Genomic DNA, 19,905 nt, shown 5'->3' with positions numbered 1-19,905 from the left:
TGGCATTTATAATACAAACAGAATTAACAGCCTTAGCGTTTTCGCAGCTACTACATTTAGAAATTTACAGAGAATATTACTGTGGCACCTAATTTTTTCCCCGAGCCAGATGTATTTATCAACAGTGTTTCGCTCTCCTCCGAGATGTTTACGTCATGTCTTTTGGGATCATGTCACCATTCAAAAATAGTGCCTGTAATATACTCAGATAGCAATTACCAATACAGTATTTAGTGATGCGCCAAAAGAAAAGGCGAATTGGTGAATGCTGCAACCGACTCAAGTCCTTCGTGAACGAAACTGCTTTGTGAGCCTTCTCTCGGAAGTGGGAGCCGGCTACCCTCCAACCGAGAGCCGGTTCCCTTCGAAGCACTATTTTTCTCTTGCGATTGGTCTAAATGCATTTTTGTAGCTATTTTGTGGCTGACTTTGAGTAAGTTGAGTATAAAAAAGGTTAAAATTGTCTTGTATTTGATTTTTTTTCTCTGTAAATTTATAAATATTTCAATTTATGTTTTCAGTGTTTTTCATCCTTAACATTTAAGTGTTAATTTTGCTTCATTTTTCCCTTTTTTAAGTGATTGATAATAATGCATAATAAATGGTAATATACGGATTAAACAACAAAAACAAACTAAAGAGTAATTTGGGAGCCGAAAGAGTCGGCTCTTTTTAGTGAGGCAAGCTGAAAACCCCGGATCTCTGAAGAGTCGGAACACCCAGCTTAACAACAGACCATTCGAGTTAGATTTAATTTATTAAACTCACTCTATATTGTTTACCACTTATTGTTTTTTTAATACATTGTTTAATGTTCATAAATCTGTTTCCGTGGAAATGCAATAAATACTACAACACAACTACCTATCTGTTCTTCTCTATTTAACAGACTCGAAGACTGCTCAGGAAATTTCAAATGCTTCGACGTACTACTTCGTCTTAAAGTAAAGGAAATAGTTATCCTCCTTGTAATGAGTTACTTTTCAATAGAGTAACTCAGTTACAATTTGGAAAAAGTAGTGAGTAACTATAACTCATTACTCTTTTTAAAGTAACTTGCCCAACGCTGTCCATAAATAGTACCATATCTGGCTCTTGAGCCATACGTTCCCCACCCCTGACTTGGCGAAACCAATGGACTTACCTCAGCGAGAGCTCGGCTGGTGCGCGTGCGAGTAAGTTCCGATGTGATGTTATCAAGGGCCAGCTGCAGTTTGGAACTTTCCTCGAGTAGGGAATCGTAATCGGCGACAGTTTGGTCGGCCGAGGCGGTCAGATTTTGCCTTTGTTTCCGCATTTGTGTTGTTCTGAAACACACCAATGACCAGTGTTTGGAGTTACATGCTACCAAAGAACATATTCCTGGATCACAAAGAATCTTGGGACCATTTTTCCCAACACACCTATCTGTTTTTATCTTACTGTCACCTTCTGTTTCCCGGTCACGGAAAACCTCTGGCCCGGGATTCGAGCCCCTGTCTTAATATGAAATTTAAAAGGACAGTGTTTTTTATTTGCCCACTAGATGTCACTGTATTCTGTCGCGCCACTGAAAATGAGTTCTGAAAAGTGAAGAAGACAACATATGGAGAAGCATAATGACCTAAATACAACTTATTAATTTTGAAAAGAAGATAAATAAGAACGGGCAGCACAGCAGTGCAGTGGTTTGCGCGTGTGCGGCAAAGTTCTGAGGTAATAAGATCGAACCTCCTGTGTGGAGTTTGCATGTTCTTCCCGTGCTTGCGTGGGTTTCCTCCGGGCACTCCGGTTTCCTCCCAAATTCCAAAAACATGCATGTCAGGTTGATTGGCCGGTCCAAATTGTCCTTCGGTGTCAATGAGCGAGTGAGTTTTCTGTCCCTGTGTGCCCTGCGATTGGCTGGCAAGCAGTTCAGGGTGTCCCTTGCCCCTTTGAGACCGTGATTAAGAGAGAGGGAGAGAGAGAGAGAGAGAGAGAGAGAGAGATGGATAGATCTATCCTGATTGTCCAGTAGTAGGTTTCCGCCTCAGGACTTGACCCCAGGGTGTCCCCTGCCCACTGCCCGAAGACAGCTGGGATGGGCTCCAGTACCCCCGCGACCGTACAGTGGATAAGCGGTGCAGATAATGAACAGATGGATGGATGGATTCTATGGATCGTCCTTGATTCAAAAAAGTTGAAGATGGCCAGTGTTTGAACAATGAGTTGCCTTGGCTTTATAGTTTTCGGGTATCTTGTTTCAGACTGATTGTAATGTTTCTCTGATGAGTATATCTTGAAACAGAATCCCAAGAGTTTAAGCTTTCCAATGATATGTGACATGACGTATATCAGTGACACAGACACATACTTTTCAAAAAATAGTCAGGCACCTTGACCAGAGCGGGCTAACTCCATCTTACTTACCGTTGCGTCAGAAGCTCAATGTACTGTTGGGTGGAGTTGTCCTGCAGGAGCTTCAACAACAAGGCGTAGGCGGCTTTTGATGCGGCCAACGCCGTGCCGGCTGCGACCTCTATGCGCTCTGCGGCATCCGTCTGACTACAAAAGCGGCAAAGAATAATTAAAAAAAAAACATCGACAGGTGAAAGAAAGCGCATAGTCCTTCCAATGAGTGTGAGGCACAAAGGAGAGAGCGGCTCCACCAGGTCTTTGTTGCGGCTCCACTCACCTTTTCTTCAGCGCTTGGGACTCGTTGACCATCATCTTCCATTGATTTGTTCCCGAATCCACCTCGAAAGGGAGGATCTGAAAAATAAGAATGGACGGGTTCAATACAATAGAATGGATCATTTTAGGACTCTCTTCAGGTTTGGGCGATTGAGGCTGTCAGATTTTGAATGTTACTTAAAGGGATAGAGTGTGATATTCAGTGCCTCCTTGGCACTAAAATAGATGAAAAGGATAAGTTTATTTGAACGCGTCTGAGAAATGCGTGTATTTGCACGTGCAACATTAGGAGCTTGACAGAAAACGGCGTCGTAAGTAGAAAAGTACCAAATTCTGTACGCCTGGAAAGGGATGGCTGTACTTGCCCAAGTCACACCACAGGAAGTGGTACCTCTACGACCCTATTGGTTAAAGATTCGTGAACTGTGAAAAAATAGAAAAAGTAATGCTTCAAATGGCAAAACGTTCACCCAATATTTTTAATTGAAAACAGTTCTCATATCTTGCTTTGGGGCTGCAATATACAACCACGAGGTTCGCTAACTCCCTTGACAAAACTTCAAAATTTAGCGGCAGTAGCTCAGGAGGTAGAGCGCTCGTCTTGGGATCAAGGGATCCCAGTTCGAATCCCGGCTCGCCCGTGTTACATGTCGAAGTGTCCTTGGGTAAGACACTGAACCCCTAATACCCCCAATAAGCAGGTTAGCGCCTTAGATGGCTGCAAGGCCGCTATTGGGAAATGTGGAGCACATTGTAAAGCGCTTTGGGAAGTCATTGACTTGAAAAGCGCTATATAAATGCAGATCATAAATGCAGATCATGTTTATTTGTACAGCGCTTAATCACAAGAATTCTCAAAGGACTTTACAGACTACAGATGACACTCAACTATATCTTGAGATGGAGGAATCTGCTCCACTGTGGAAATTTGGAGGCCTGCTTAACTGAGATAAAAACATGGATGTCACTCAACTTCTTGCGCCTTAACTCTGAAAAGACCGAAATGTTACTTATTGATCCATCTAAATGCCGTGACTTGTTCTCAAAAACTGTTCCGAATTTTGACAAACGTGATATCACACAGAGTGACTCAGTCAAAAATTCAGGTGTGACATTTGGCCCCAATCTGTACTTTCAAACACACTTTAAGAATATTACTAAAACAGCTTTTTTGCATCTTTGCAACATTGCTAAAATTCGCCCCATGCTGTCCCAGTCCGATGTTGGGATTATAATTCACGCGTTTGTTTCCTCCCGTCTCGATTACTGGAATGCACTACTCTCTGGTCTCCCAAAGTCCAGCATCAAGAGCCTGCAGCTGGTACTAAATGCTTCAGCGAGGCTTTTGAGTAAGACAAGAAAGTTTGATCACATTACCCCGATTTTAGCTAACCTGCATTGGCTCCCTGTTAGCTTAAAATGTGATTTTAAGGTTCTGTTGGTATTATACAAAAACATGCATGGACTTGCTCCCTCATATCATTCAGATTTAATTTTCCCCTATGTTCCTGTGCGGAGCCTTCGCTCTGAAAATGCTGGTCTACTAGTGATCCCAAGAGCCAAGAAGAGATCCGCACGATCAAGAGCGTTCTCCATTTGGGCCCCGGTGCTGTGGAATGCTCTGCTCTCTGAGATTCGAACTGCGACCTCAGTGGAACTGTTTAAATCTAGGCTTAAAACACACTTCTGTTCTAAAGCTTATGAATGAGCTCTAATTCCTGTCGACAATATCTGTGTATTATTTGTTATTGCAACATCCATTGCAGCCTGGTCATCCTAGAAGGGGGATTACCTCACGTGAGGTCCCTTCTCAAGGTTTCTTCATTTTTCTCATGTTGAGGTTTTTGAATTTTTCCTTGCCCTCCTTTAGGTTTTAGATCAGGGGATAGTGCAATAATAGTCTGTGGTTTGCAATAATCTGTGGTCTGTGCAGCTCTTTGAGACTCCTTGTGATTAAGAGTGTCACAAATAAACATGACTTGACTTGACTACAGACTATTGTGACACCATCCCCTGATCTAAAACCTACATGAGGGCAAGGAAAAACTCAAAAACCTCATTATGAAGAAAATGAAAAGACCGCACATGAGGTGATCCCCCTTCCAGGATGACAGGGTTGCGACGGATGTTGCAATAACAAACAATAAAAATAAGAATATAAAATAGAATATGAAAGAAAATAAAAAGGGTGACCAGGTTGCAGGTAGCAACAATCAACTTTGTTTCAATCTTCAAGTAAAAATTGCATCACAGGGGGCTGAATTAAAAAGAAATAACACTAATGAAAAAGAACAACTGTGAAAATCAAACCATTCAGAGGAGCATATTCAGTTCTGTGGAAAAATTATGGCCTTCCATATCATGAAACTCACCTTAAGAACTTTAGAATATCTCACACGGTTCAAAGCGAGGGTGAAAAAACAAACATCCCTGATGTTCTATCCTTCTTTAATCCGTGATCACGCAAATTAAACAAATATGCGCATAATAAATCCAAAATGACTTCCTGCCTTTTCCGCCTGCACATTTTTGGTCTCTTTTTAGGATTTTTTTCCCCTCCCTGATGATTTCGCCTCTCAAAAGGAGCAGGATGAAAACGAGGAGGTTGGAAATGAAGACATTTGCTTTTGGTGCAGATTTTGTAGCTTTATGAAAGGGGCTAGCAAGCGATCTTGTTACACGCAGACGCCACGCCGCTTTTAGAGCAGGCCGTCTGAAAAACGTATATACAAATAACGTCTGAAAAGGTTTGGGGTAGAAGAAATAATGCATCGGACATTAATTGTTGGTGATGAGGGAGAAAGCTAAACAAAAACTAAATAAATGGAGGTACAAGCACATAGAGATAACTATACAAAACAGACATTCCTGCAAATTTCTGAGTTAGGGCAGACAATTGGGAGTTTTGATGCTGGATGTATCTGGCTCAAGCTCCTGTACCTTGTCTTTTTAATGCAAAGATCAGGACACTCAAGAATGGTGGTCCTGCTGCCAGGGTGAGGAGCCCCAAAGGTAGGAGGTCCAAAGATAGTTGTATGATGGAAAACACACACCACATAGCAGCCAGTTGTCGCCATTAGCACTAATGAGAATTATTGTTATTATAATAGATACACTTATAATATAGAATGCTGAGAATGGATGGAGACAGGGAAAGTGGTGATGACAATGATGATGATGACAGAGTCACTGTGCATCCACAAAACTTATGTAAATATGTATATTCTTAAAGGGTTTGTTTTACGTAAATACATACGATTTTAGCGATAAGAGACAATTATTAAGGAAGTGGGCTAGGATCAAATAAGCTTGTGCTTGTTCCTAGTCTTTTTCGGACATGTTACATTCATGTTGTGTTGACTTTTTGACTTTTTGTTTTGTTTTATTTTTGTGATATTTTGTTTTCTGAATAAAGTTTCATTCATGATCTTCTACTGGCAATGGACTCCGGCGCTTCATCACTCTTGCTGCTGCTGTACCTTAGTGCTGCTTTTGACACTGTGGACCATAATATCTTACTAGAACGTTACTAGAACGTTTGGAAAAATGGATTGGTCTCTCAGGAACCGTCCTCTTATGGTTCAGATCCTACCTCTCAGATAGGACCTGCTGTGCTAGATATGGTGAAATGACATCTGAGCCCTTTAGTGTTTCCTGTGGTGTTCCGCAGGGTTCAGTACTTGGCCCGCTTCTTTTCAGCATTTACATGCTTCCTTTAGGTGATATTATTCGCAAGTATAATATCAGTTTCCATTGCTAGGCAGAAGACACTTAACTATATCTTCCGATGGAGGAATCTGCCACACTACATTGTGGAAATTTGGAAGCCTGCCTCACTGAGATAAAAGAGTGGATGTCACTCAACTTCTTGCGTCTTAACTCTGAAAAGACCGAAATGTTAGTTATTGGTCCATCTAAGTCCCGTGACTTATTCTCTAAAACCGCTGTGAACAATGACAAATGTAAGATCACCCAGAGTGAGTCATTTAAAATTTCGGTGTCCTATTTGACCCCGATCTGTCCTTTAAAACACCCGTGAAGGATACTACTAGAACAGCTTTCTTCCATCTTCGCAACATTGCTAAAATTCGTCCTATGCTGTCACAGTCAGATGCGGAGATGAAAATTTACGCATTTGTTTCTTCCTGTCTCGATTACTAAAATGCATTCCCAAAGTCCAAAATCAAGAGCCTTCAGCTGGTACAAAATGCTGCAGCGAGGCTTTTAACTAAGACAAGAAAGTTTGATCACATGACCCCGATTTTAGCTAACCTGCATTGACTCCCCGTTAGCTTAAGATGTGATTTTAAGGTTCTCTTGGTAGTATACAAAGTCATGCATGGTCTTGCTCCCTCATATCTTTCAGATTTAATTTCCCCCTATGTTCCGGTCCAGAGCCTTTGCTTTGAAAAGGCTGGTCTACTAGTGATCCCAAGAGCAAAGAAGAGATCCGCAGGTTCGAGAGCGTTCTCCATTCGGGCCCTGATATTGTGGAACGCTCTTCCCCCTGAGATTAGATCTGCAACCTCAGTGGAAATGTTTAAATCTAAGCTTAAAACACACTTCTACTCTATAGCACATGAATAATCTATATTTTATGTTGATAATATGTGTATTATTTGCCCTCATGTAGGTTTTAGATGAGTGGATGGTGTCACTGCGGCTGCATCGGCTCGCTACAACGGGTCAGGTGCAATCGACATTTCGTTCTGTGTACATTGTTACACAGAATGACAATACAAGGAAATTATTATTATTATTATTAATAATAGTTTGCAATAGTCTTTGATCTGTGCAGCCCTTTGAGACTCTTTATGATTAAGGGCTATATAAATAAACATGACTTCATTCATTCACTCAAATTCAAAGTAACGCGCACAACCCCAAAAGCCACAGTGTTTAAAATGGAGCAAAAATAATAACGGTTTGTTGTCCAGAACAGTCTTAACAAAAGCCACCCACCATGTCATCCAGGTCCTTTGTGGCCTGCTCCAGTCGCACCCGGGACTCTCCGACAACCGTCGCCACCCCATCTAAAGCCCGACACACGTCTTCTGTCTCTTTTTCCTTCTTTTCGCTGCAGTTCAAAGCAACCATCAGGTTGTTCAGGCGGGCCGCCAGGGTGCCAGTGGACGCCTCCAGGGAGGAGAATTGCAGCACGAAGGCATCCTGAGCCTCTGAGAGTAAATAGGAGAGATGCCGCTCAGATTGCATGTGAGAGACGCTGTGTTTTCCGTGAAGCAATCAAAGGGAGCAAAGGGTCAGAACGGGGGAGCGTAATATCGTGCAGGCTCACTCCGCGGCGTATATTCTTCCCACATGAAATATTAACAGCGTACATTTGCAAGCATGTTTGCAATGACGGTGAAGCACGGATGTGATGTGTGCGCTCCAGGCGAGTGGCAAATACTCTCTTTCCCACTTTGATTTGAACTGATTATAACAACTTAATTCTTAATTCTCTTTATCACAGCAAGACAAACTGCCACAGCTAATGAGAAAAAGAAGGATTTTATTTACACTGAATCAAGAGTGGACAGATCCTCTACATTGTCTAATGTGCTGTGGAAAGTTTCACAATTTTATCTTTGCAAAACAAACATGCCATCATTGGGTAACTTTGCTTTTGTAACTTGTCAGTAGGTGGCCACAGATAAATAGAGTCAAATCAAAATATATTTATTTTTATAGCTCTTAAAGATATTATAAAATATATTTTTTAATCAGGCACAGATATGTTCCAAAATATTCCATGCGACAAGGATCTTGAGGAATTAATTTTCAAAGTAGACAGTTTGACCTTATATCCCATAACGAGAAGCAAAACAATGGCACACCCTGTTGAAAAAACAGACGGCGACTGTAGTAATCAGCGAATGCATAGCCGCATTGTGCTTATTTCAGCTTGGAGTCATTGGAACTTTGCTTACCGTGTCAAGGTGGGACTTCTGACTGTTTTGTCCGAGTTGATCAACAAAATGTAAGTTTACCTGATGTCTTGTACAGTGTGTGTTCCCTTTTTGACTTTGCCTCATTTTAGGTATGTGATTGTGACTTTTCCTCTTGTGTTCTTGCTGCTTGTTTTACATTAATATAGTATTGTTCAGATAGCTCCCCGTTAGCGTGCGGGCTCCCGAAGGCTTTGAGTTTTGTTTGGGGGCGGCAGTAGCTCAGGAGGTAGAGCGATCGTTTTAGGATTAAGGGATCCAAGTTCGAATCCCGGCTTGTCCGTGTTACATGCCGAAGTGTTCTTGGGTAAGACACTGAACCCCCAATACCCCCAATAAGCAGGTTAGCGCCTTACATGGCTGCACAGATCACGGCCGCTATTGGGAAATGTGAAGCACAAAGTAAAGCGCTTTGGGAAGTCATTGACTTGAAAAGCGCTATATAAATGCAGATCATTTCAAATTTCATTTCATTTCATTTGGTCTAGGTTAGCCCGGTTAGCAGTCAGCTAGCTGGCCAGCCTGCTGTACCTATTGTTTTTTTCTCCCGGTTAGGTTCGTGTTCGTTGCTGCCTTGGCTGCATACTGGATTTTCATCCACTGTAGCCTGGGAGGGGGATTACCTCATGTTAGTTTCCTTCTCAAGTTTTTTTCATTGTCTTCATCCTGGGCTTTTTGAGTTTTCCTTGCCCTGATGTAGGTTTCAGATCAGGGGATGGTGTAATTGGGCCCTATGCTGTATATACAAATATGACTTGACTTGCCTGGTGTGCTGCCAGAAGCCTGCCTAAATTTTATCTTTACAAAAAAAAGCACGCCATTGTTCAGGATCTTTGCTTTTGTCCAGGAAGCTTGGCGTCTCTGTGTTCTTTTTATTCAAACAAATGCTGCCCATGACACAAAAAGTCGACCCATCACTGTTGTAGAGGGTATGTTTCATCACATCTACTTGCAAGGGACAGAACTTGCAGCAATGAATCACTGCAAAGGTCATTGGGGTTTTCTGTATTTACAGAAGCCACAAGATGGTGGAAAAGCACTACTTATTATCTATAGGTGACTTCTAAACTCACTTTCATTTGTCATGCTTTTTTCACCATAGGAATGCTTTTACTTCAGCTTGAGGCTTCTCATCTCACATCAGGACAGTATTCTTCATAAACAAAATGTAATCAAAGCATTGCACCAAGCAATAACATATAGGGTTATTATAAAGGCAATTGTTGGCATTTTTCAACAATGTTGTAAAAAGCAAGATCCCAGAACAAAATGAAGGCGACTATAACAATTGTTGTACCTCGGATGGCCAAAAACTCCTCCAGTGCATTGGGCAGCGCTCCACCGTCTCGCAGGTTCTCGTGGATCCCGTTTTTCAGGTATCCGGGTGGAATCCGGGCGAGCTTGGACCGAAGGCCTCGGCAATCAAAGTGAGCCACTAGCTTTTCGGCGTCCTCCAGCCGCGTCTTCAGTTGCTCAGCCTGAAAAAAAGCGATTATTGAGCTCTCGGGACGAGAATTTGCAGTGTTTGCCATGGATTGGAAGGCTGCCAGGGTTGGATTGTTCCCACCAGTCTCATAAACTTGTATTTTTAAAAATATAATCATATTCTTGAATATGTATAAATGTTGTGGCACGGCAACTGATTGGTTAGTATGTCCACGGCACAGTTCTGAGATTATGGGTTTAATTCCAGCTACCAGCTTTTCTGTGTGGACTTTGCATGTTCTCCCACATTCCCAAAACATGCATGTCAAGTTAATTGGCTGGTCCGAATTGCCCCTATGTGTAAAGGAGCCTCTGTCCCTGTGTGCCCTGCTACTGGCAGGCGACCAGTTCAGGGTGTCCCCAGCCCACTGCCTAAGAACAGCTGGGATGGGCCTCCACACCCCTGCGACCCAAACTGAGGATAAGTGGTGCAGATAATGGACTGTCCATCCATTATCCATTATCTGCACCGCTTATCCTCAGTAGGGTCATGGGGTTGCTGGACCCCATCCCAGCTATCTTCGGGCAGTGGGCTGGGGACACCCTGAACTGGTTGCCAGCCAGTCGCAGGGCACACAGGGACGGACAATTTGCTCGCTCATTCACACCGAGGGACAAATTGGACAAGCCAATTAACCTGACATGCACGTTTTTTGGAATGTGGGAGGAAACCGGAGTCCCCAGAGGAAACCCACGCAAGCACGGGGAAGACAAACTCCACACAGGAGGTTCGATCTCATGACCGCAGAACTGTGCCGCACACACACTAACCTCTGCGCTGCCGTGCTGATAGTGGACTGATGTAATCAAAATATCTTTTAGATTTTTCGTAATATAAATGATCGCAAGTGCCATGATGTATATTTGTGCTGTGTCTCTACGTCAGTCAGAATGAATCTTAGTCAGTCAGCCCCTCCACTGGGCTAATACGCCACTCTCGCTGACTGTTCTCACAGTGGCTGTCCTGCCCCACTTGCACTGCTGGGTAAAATGTGACTTCGTACAGCCTTGCGTTTTCCCCCTCTTGAATATTTTTCATCTCTCTCTATGACTAAAAAAACGTGCCCAGTGCCTTGTCGCCACGCTGCCATCGCAAGCAATTACAGAATTTCCCTGAGAGCAGGAAAGAAAATTGATAGACACGGGCTCTAACTATAGCTTATAAGTTGCACATTAAAATAACCTCTTGTAAACCATTGAAGAACCGACATCCTGTCTTAGAAACAATCACAAAGGCAGCATAAAAGACAGCATCGCCATCAGAATAACATTAGTTATCCATCCAGCCATTGTCTGCACCGCTTATCCTCTGTAGGGTCGCGGGGGTGCTGGAGGCCATCGCAGCTATCTATGGGCAGTGGGCAGGGTACACCTTGAACTGGTTGCCAGCCAGTTGCAGGGCACACAGGGACAGACAACTCTCTTGCTCAATTACACCTAGGAACAATTTGAACTGGCCAATTAACCTGACAAGCATGTTTTTGGAATGTGGTAGGAAACCCGTGCAGGTATGGGGAGAACATGCAAACTCCACACAGGGAGGTTGCGGTAGTTGGACTTGAGCCCCGAACCTCTGCATGCCAACCATCCATCCACCGTGCCGCCCAACACTAGTTAGATGAGAAGCAGATTTTTTTGCATTCAACTCCTGCCTCGTTTACCATGTTTTGTGGGTGTGTCTTGTTTGCTGTTTCATTGCCTTTCATAACAAATGTATTTATGATTTCATTGTTCGAAGTCAGTGCAAACATTCATCATGGATCTAGCTTCTTGACTTTGCTCTTAAAATTCACTAGATCAATGGGTTTGAATTTAAAATGAACAACATTTTCGATTTAGGTTCATAGTCTAAGTCCTCTAAGGATGGGTGGGGACCCTGGGTAGAGGGTCAGGGGGTGGGATGGGGTATTATAGTCCAGGCAACCTGTTTCGTTGTCTTTCTGTTTTTGTTTCTGTTCCATAAGTCATAATTGTTTGTTGACATTCTGTATTTTTGTATTGGTTTCATTTCTTTTTTCTTGTTAAAATTCTTTACAATATTTTGTATCCTTGAATACTTCTTATGTGGCAAAATAAAAAAGAGAGCTGTAACTGTCTCATGCAGATTGTATATTGTATTTGAATGCTCAATAAAAAAATTAAAATAAAGAACATTTTCTTACAGGAGACCATATCTCCGGACCCCCCTACACTGTCCACCCACCAGGGTCTCACACAAGAGCTATTTATCCCAAGTCTTGGTGGGAAATCTAGCATGAAAAAAGCAATGAATACATAATTTACATGAATTACAACAGATAAGCTCAGGCTGAACAATGTTTTTTTGCATTTATCTACCTTAAGTCTCTTCTTTATTCGCATTCGGTATAACTGGGACAAATGCTGAGTCAGTGGCGATATTTCCACCATAGATTTGGAGATGAAATAGAAAGATACACATTTTCCCTCCCTGTTTTTAAAGAATTTCTCACCGATTGCTAAATAAAAGATTAACTAGCTTGGAATTCTCTTCCTGTAACTGCGATGTGATTTATAACTCGGTGTCAAACAAACAAACAAACAAATAACAGTAAGAAGAAAAAAAAAAACCAAGAAGGGCAGGCGAATCGGTTCTCATTCATCCTGAGGAGTAAATGAAGTATTCCGACAGAAGCAATGAATAAATGAATAACAACAGGGCGATAAGTGCAGAGAAAAAGGCCGTTTCATATCCAACAAAGCGGGTTGGGAAATTCTGCAGATATGAGACTTTGCACCAAAAGGAGTGAAAGTGTGGGACATTTGTGAACAGGTGGCATGTGCATTGTTTTTTTTTTTATCGGATTACGGCACATATGTCAACTTCATGGCCTTTGGGTCAAATGTTGCCCTCCACCTCGTTTCATGTGGCGTGCCAGACAATTCCGAGAGAAGCACAGCAGAAAAACGAGTCAAACAACGACTTGCAGTTCCAAATGTGTCCGCTGGGTGTCGCCAAAGCCAGGCGCCACTGGCAAAGCACCCACTGCAGCTGTATTTCCCATCTATCTATCTATCTATCTATCTATCTATCTATCTATCTATCTATCTATCTATCTATCTATCTATCTATCTATCTATCTATCTATCTATCTATCTATCTATCTATCTATCTAGCTATCTAGCTATCTAGCTATCTAGCTATCTATCCTTCCATCCATCTATCTATCTACCTTGGTCATATCCCTCAAGAGGGGTGACCGACAGCAAGACAAACACATACAATAACAAAGAAAATAAAAAAGGGAAAAAAATTGCAAAAAAACAAAAAAACAAAAAAACACACACAAACATTTTTGGACCAAGCCAAATACCCAAACACCCAAACAAGTTAGGAACCCAAGTCGGTCATGCTTTCGTCCCTCCAGATGAAATGGGACACAAGAAAGTGGCCATGTCACTCGGGTCAGGGTGACACAACACACTCTGTTGTTCAACAGCAGGGCCCGACAGCTTTCACTGGTTTACCCCTGCCGCATCATACAGGTGCCCTGCCCATCCCTTAGAACGTGTACAAACATCCCACTATCCTTTTACAACACCTCTCCACTCATTCCTATCTACCAACACTCATTTCCTAACTAGCATTAATCAACCAGAGCACATTGAGGAAACACATGCCGATGTTAATTACATAAAATAAAAGTCACGCATGCTCTGATTAAGCCAATAGGAGTACAAAATTAAGAAAACAGTACCTGGGTGTCTTTGCAGAAGTTTAAATAATATATAAGTACCCCTCATAGTCTGGAGAATACGGTAAATATTTGTACCTCACGGATTTTCCTATGACGGGTTCTTGTTGGAACGTAACCCATGCAAAAAATAAAACCAAGATTTATTTTATTGGTCCTGAAAAGATGTAGTATCGAACATCCCCAGTAAATGGCCTTATAGACGCCATATTTTAATTTTAATAAAATGGCTTTTAGAGGGTCTTCAAATTGTACTCCTCAAATTGACGGGACTTTATTGTCGCTGTTATTTCGACAAATAGACCTAAATAAATACGCAGTAGCACGTATATGGATGTCCCTTTCACTGCTTTAATTTTCATTGTTCAGCTTGGCGACTGAATTAGCTTTTAGAGCTGGGGGGCGGGCCTTAACGATTTTTCTCCGTCCCTAGACAAGCGACCTCGGTTATTGACCCACCTGCTGTTGCACCAATCCATAGCAGGCGGGACACTCCTCACATTGGTGCGTGCCTCTGTGGTGGTAGTAGTTAGGCTGGCATCTGTCACACTTGGGGCCCGAAAAGCCGGGCCGGCAGGGGCACGTACCGTTACCGTGGCACTGCATGGAGACGGCCCCCATGGGGTCGCAGTCGCAGGCTGTAGACGAAAATACATCCAATTTTTATCACTATGCGGGATTTAAAAGAGGTTTAATGAAGTTATACTTACACAAACGTGCTGCCTTTGATGGGATTTAATAAAAAACACGCTGTATTGTAAGCAGGGTTGGGTAGGGTTACTTTAACTTGATTACTTTCAATTACTTTTGGATTACTCCAATACCAAATATGCTAATAAAAGACAAAATAAACTAAATATGAATAAAATTACTAAAATTTTGTGCAGGCTTGGGGAGTAACGGAACACATGGAACAGCAAAAATGATGTCGGCAAGCTGTTTGGATTAATTGTTATTTTGTTTCTGTCGCATTTTATGTTAGTTTTGCTGGAGTTCAAAGAGATCAAAGCCAGGAGAGAAAGCTTACCACGTGTTGTGAGTCATCATTTTATTCCTATTTAGTTTCTTTTGTCTTTTATTAGCATATTTGGTATTGAAGTAATCCAAAAGTAAGTGAAAGTAATCAAGTTAAAGTAACCCTACCCAACCCTCATTGTAAGTGAATCACAGTACTGTGGGCTTTATTTTTCTTTATATTGGCAAATAATTCCCTGGAATGAAATTACTGTTCTTGGTAACGAGTACTGTAACGTGTTATTAATAGACTTTTGGAACTTTACAGCTGTTACACAACCTGGGACAACAACTCTGCATGGTGCGTATTTGCATTTTCGGCTCCTCATCAAATACATATCGTGAATCACAGTGCCCCCTATTTGTACCTATACTCCTGCTTCACTTATGTTGTCACATACAATCCTCGATCGTGCCGTCTCAAACAGAGTACAGAGGGGCTGAATTACTCCTCAAGTAGATATTCTCCCTAATGTAAGTGTCTGAAACTCATGACAAAATGTTACCGGACACCAGGCCAGACAACTCTGAAAAGTTGCCTGCCCAGCCATAACAGAACAACACTTTAAAATGAAGTTTATTATAAATCTACTTATAACATTCATTGCATGTATATGACATCGCTGTTTTCCATCTGCCATCAGTATGTACCTGTATTTACTCATCTCCATTCATGCATTGTTTGCGTTGCCTCGTCTGCTACAAGCCACGTGAACTCCTCTTTCCTCGATTCTTTTTAATGTATGTTTACCTTTTGTAGCGTCATAAATTTTGTTAGCTTCTTTGGAATATTTCTTCTGGGGCTGAGGTTTTGGCTTGATTCCTAACCACTTATCCAATTTTCTTGTGTTATCTGTGCATCTAAATGATATGCAAACGAGCGATCTTATAACGCTCGGGAAAGTCCGGAAGCACGAAGTTATTCGTTGCAGTCTTCTGATGAGAATGCAAATTGCCAAACAAACCACAATTTCCAAACCGAACGAAGATTTCGAAATCGGAATAAAGTAAACCTTTGATTTGAAAAAAAAAATCTTTCGGTTGTTTTTAATTTTAATTTTTTCCCTTGAAAAAGTTTTCGGCCACGCTGTGAAGCCGTTTTGAAAAGTTGTATGCCTGACGTAAAAAATGCACGCCCTGGGCGTCCGGGCAGACATTATTTCAAACACTGCCATAGTATAAACTCGCCGAATGTACAACTGTAAAATAATGAAATGAGGAATAAGGAATCAGGTACAACAAATTAACAGGAAATCGAAGGGGTAAATGTGAGCAAAAGGCCGTTTCATATCCAACAAAGCGGGTGGGGAAATTCTGCAGATATGAGACTTTGCGCCAAAAAGGAGCAAAAGTGTGTGACATTTGTGAACAGGTGACATGTGCATTGTTTTTTTTTTATCGGATTACGGCACATATGTCAACTTCATGGCCTTTGGGTCAAATGTTGCCCTCCACCTCGTTTCATGTGGCGTGCCAGACAATTCCGAGAGAAGCACAGCAGAAAAACGAGTCAAACAACGACTTGCAGTTCCAAATGTGTCCGCTGGGTGTTGCCAAAGCCAGGCGCCAGTGACAAAGCACCCACTGCAGCTGTATTTGCTAACTATCATTAATCAACCAGAGCTCGTTGAGGAAAATTATTCCGATATTAATTACTTAAAATCATGGATAATTCATCACATCCACTACACAGTCTCATCTCCAAACAGAAGAGCAGCTTCAGCGACAGACTGCTGTCACAGTCTTGTTCCACGGACAGACTGAGGAGATCATTTCTTCCTCTTGCCATGAGGCTGTTTAACTCCACCCGGGGGAGTAAAAGCCCACCCCCACATTTGCTTATTACCTTATTTTTATTACAGTGTATATTTTCCGTAGTACTATTTAAATACTCTATATCAACACGTTATATTGGGTATTTTTGTATTCTATATCTTTTATTTTATTACTTTATTTTTTAACACAAGGATACTGCTGGAAGTGTGAATTTCCCTACAGGGATGACTAAATTCCATCTATCTATCTATCTATCTATCTATCTATCTATCTATCTATCTATCTATCTATCTATCTATCTATCTATCTATCTATCTATCTATCTATCTATCTATCTATCTATCTATCTATCTATCTATCTATCTATCTATCTATCTATCTATCTATCTATCTATCTATCTATCTATCTATCTATCTATCTATCTATCTATCTATCTATCTATCTATCTATCTATCTATCCATCCATCCATCCATCCATCCATCCATCCATCCATCCATCCATCCATCCATCCATCCATTAACAGGAAATCAAAGGGGTAAATGTGAGCAAAAGTGTGCTGAATTTGAGTCTTTTTTATTGGTAAAATTATCTTTGCAAAACAGAATGCCTGGGGGAAAAAAAAAACTCTTAACCATTACACAAAAAGCCCACAGACTGAATGGATATGGAGTGTCTCGGCTAAGTGTTTCTAGATTGCCCAGGCCAAGAAATATGAATGGTTTACTGCTTCCACACGTGTGTTGTATAGATTTTTCCCCCAATTACTTTTATAATGTGGCTATTTTATTTGTGTAATGTAATGCCTGTTGTTTCCCCCGGTAACGTCGGGGAATTTCCCAAAGGGGACCAATAAATCAAATCTTATCTCAATTGATTTAATGTAATCTAATCTATTAAGATAGATCGTTTTTCTCAGAGTAACACTCTACTTTTGGGTGTCCGTAATTTGGAGGGTAACTTACTTTTTAGAATGAAGTAACTAATTACTGTTTTCCAGGAACACAGCCAACAATCCTATAGAGACCACAACTAGGCTAATTTGTGTGTTTTCTACTGATTATGGTGGAAAATAAAATATTTTAAGGTTTGAATTCTCATAAATGTAACAATTAGTAACAGAAATATTATATGTTTATCTTGCAGTGCCACATCTAGTCTTGTTGTAAAGAATAGTATTTAGGTTGTTATCATTGACAATAAAGTCACACATTTCTAGTACTAATAGTAAATATAATTATTCTTTACAGGGTCTTAATTATTATATTTACACCCAGAATCCGTTGTCAATTATTTAATTGCTTTTTAAATTCAGAACATTCAAAAAGCTCTTCTTTTCTGGGTTTAAATTATTTCAATCGCTTCAGCTCGGTTAGACAATCGCATACCTTATAATGGGAAAAGAAAGAGTATTTACCTTTGCATCCACGTGACGAGAATCCAAAAAAACCCATTCGACAGGTGTCACACAGCCGCCCTGCCACACCCCCCCTGCACGAGCACTCTCCTGTGATTGGGTGGCAGGCGGCAGACAACGAGCCAATGGGATGACACCCGCACCTGGGAGTGGGCGGGACAATGCTCAAGTTAGCTCTGGCAGATTTTTCAAAACGTTCCTTAGCGTTTTCTATACCATGGCCCATATTGCAACACAGATATAGAATTTTTGCATTGTCATTGATGATTGCCGTGGTACCGTGATATATTCAATTTGCTTCTTATCGTTCCTCGATGACTAAAGGAAACTTCAGCGATCTGACATTAAAGCAGATCATACGGAGAGAGAAGAGCAGGATTTTTAATGGATAGCTTAAACTGCTGTTCAATTTGGAAGTATAAATTGAGGATTTGATTTATGGGCAGGGTTGGGTAGGGTTACTTTAACTGGATTACTTTCAATTACTTTTGGATGACTCCAATACCAAATATGCTAATAAAAGACAAAAGAAACTAAATATGAATAAAATTACTAAAGGCTTGGGGAGTAACGGAATACATGGAACGGCAAAAATGATGTTGGCAAGCTGTTTGGATTTCTTTTCATTTTGTTTCTGTCGCATTTTATGTTAGTTTTGCCGGAGATCAAAGAGATCAAAGCCAGGAGAGAAAGCTTACCACGTGTTGTGAGTCATCATTTTATTCATATTTAGTTTCTTTTTTCTTTTATTAGCATATTTGGTATTGGAGTCATCCAAAAGTAATTGAAAGTAATCCAGTTAAAGTAACCCTACCCAACCCTGTTTATGGGTGAAAGAGTGAAAATATCAAGAGTATCTCATCTCTCATTAGCTGCACCGCTTATCCTCAGTAGGGTCGCGGGGGTGCTGGAGCCCATCCTAGCAATCATCGGGCAGTGGGCAGGGGACACCCTGAACTGGTTGCCAGCCAATCACAGGGCACACAGGGACAGACAACTCGCTCGCTCATTCACACCTAGGGACAATTTGGACCGGCCAATCCACCTAAAATGCATGTCTTTGGAATGTGGGAGGAAACCGGAGAGCCTGGAGGAAACCCACGCAAGCACGGGGAGAACATACAAACTCCGCACACAGGAGGTTCCCAAGACTTTAGAACTGTGCCGCACATGCGCTAACCACTGCGCCGCCGTGCTGCCCATATCAAGAGTATGTCGTATATATTCAATAAAGTAGCAAGGTTTGAAGCAAGGTTTTGGGTGCTCTGAGGAGAGTTATGAGCATCAAGAGTATGAGTATGGATGTTAAGAAGGGTATGTATGAGAGTGTGATTGTGCCAACTGTGTTGTATGGTGCAGAGACTTGGAGCATGAACGCAGATTTGAAAAGGAAATGAAATGTTTTTTAGATTAAGTGTTTGAGGAGTATATTAGGAGTGACAAGATTGGATAGATTGAGAAATGAAATTGTGAGAGACAGAACTGGAGTAGTAGTAGAAATCGATTGACGTGGATGGATGGTGTTATGAGTGCACTGCAGGAAAGGGGTCTAAATGTAGTGGAAGCTAGAGCTCTTGTTGGTGATAGGAATGAGTTGAGAGGTGTTGTAAAAGTATAGTGGGATGTTTAGACGTGTTCTAACGGATGGGCAGCGCACCCGTATGATGCGGCAGGGGTAAACCAGTGAAAGCTGTCGGGCCCTGCTGTTGAACAGAACAGTGTGTTGTGTCACCTTGACCCGAGTGACATGGCCGCTTTCTTGTGTCCCATTTCATCTGGAGGGACAAAAGCATGACCAACTTGGGTGCCGAGGTGCTTAACTTGTTTGGGTGTTTGGGCAATTGGGTTGGCCATGGTCCAAAGATTTTTGTGTGTGGTTTTTGCTACTTTTCCCCTTTTTT

The 19,905-nt window shown here is 41.6% G+C and overlaps 1 protein-coding gene across 1 annotated transcript in view; it reads right to left on the bottom strand.

Moving 5' to 3' along the window:
* lamc3 (laminin, gamma 3) overlaps positions 1-19,905 on the bottom strand; it is a 243,035-nt gene that overhangs the window by 14,314 nt on the left and 208,816 nt on the right. The window contains exons 17-23 of the mRNA XM_088356238.1: positions 18,005-18,147; positions 14,258-14,436; positions 9,898-10,078; positions 7,615-7,829; positions 2,654-2,730; positions 2,389-2,523; positions 1,145-1,307 (exon numbers count right to left, since the gene is read on the bottom strand). Coding sequence (XP_088212364.1) covers positions 1,145-1,307; positions 2,389-2,523; positions 2,654-2,730; positions 7,615-7,829; positions 9,898-10,078; positions 14,258-14,436; positions 18,005-18,147 — 1,093 coding nt within the window. The remainder of the gene's footprint in view (positions 1-1,144; positions 1,308-2,388; positions 2,524-2,653; positions 2,731-7,614; positions 7,830-9,897; positions 10,079-14,257; positions 14,437-18,004; positions 18,148-19,905) is intronic.

The sequence above is a fragment of the Urocampus carinirostris genome, chromosome 16 (assembly GCF_059441175.1).
Source record: "Urocampus carinirostris isolate Australia breed hairy pipefish chromosome 16, RoL_Ucar_1.0, whole genome shotgun sequence".
NCBI classification, from domain to species: Eukaryota; Metazoa; Chordata; class Actinopteri; order Syngnathiformes; family Syngnathidae; genus Urocampus; species Urocampus carinirostris.
The sequence above is the reverse complement of the archived record's forward strand: the minus strand, read 5'-3'. Positions and strand labels throughout refer to the sequence as shown.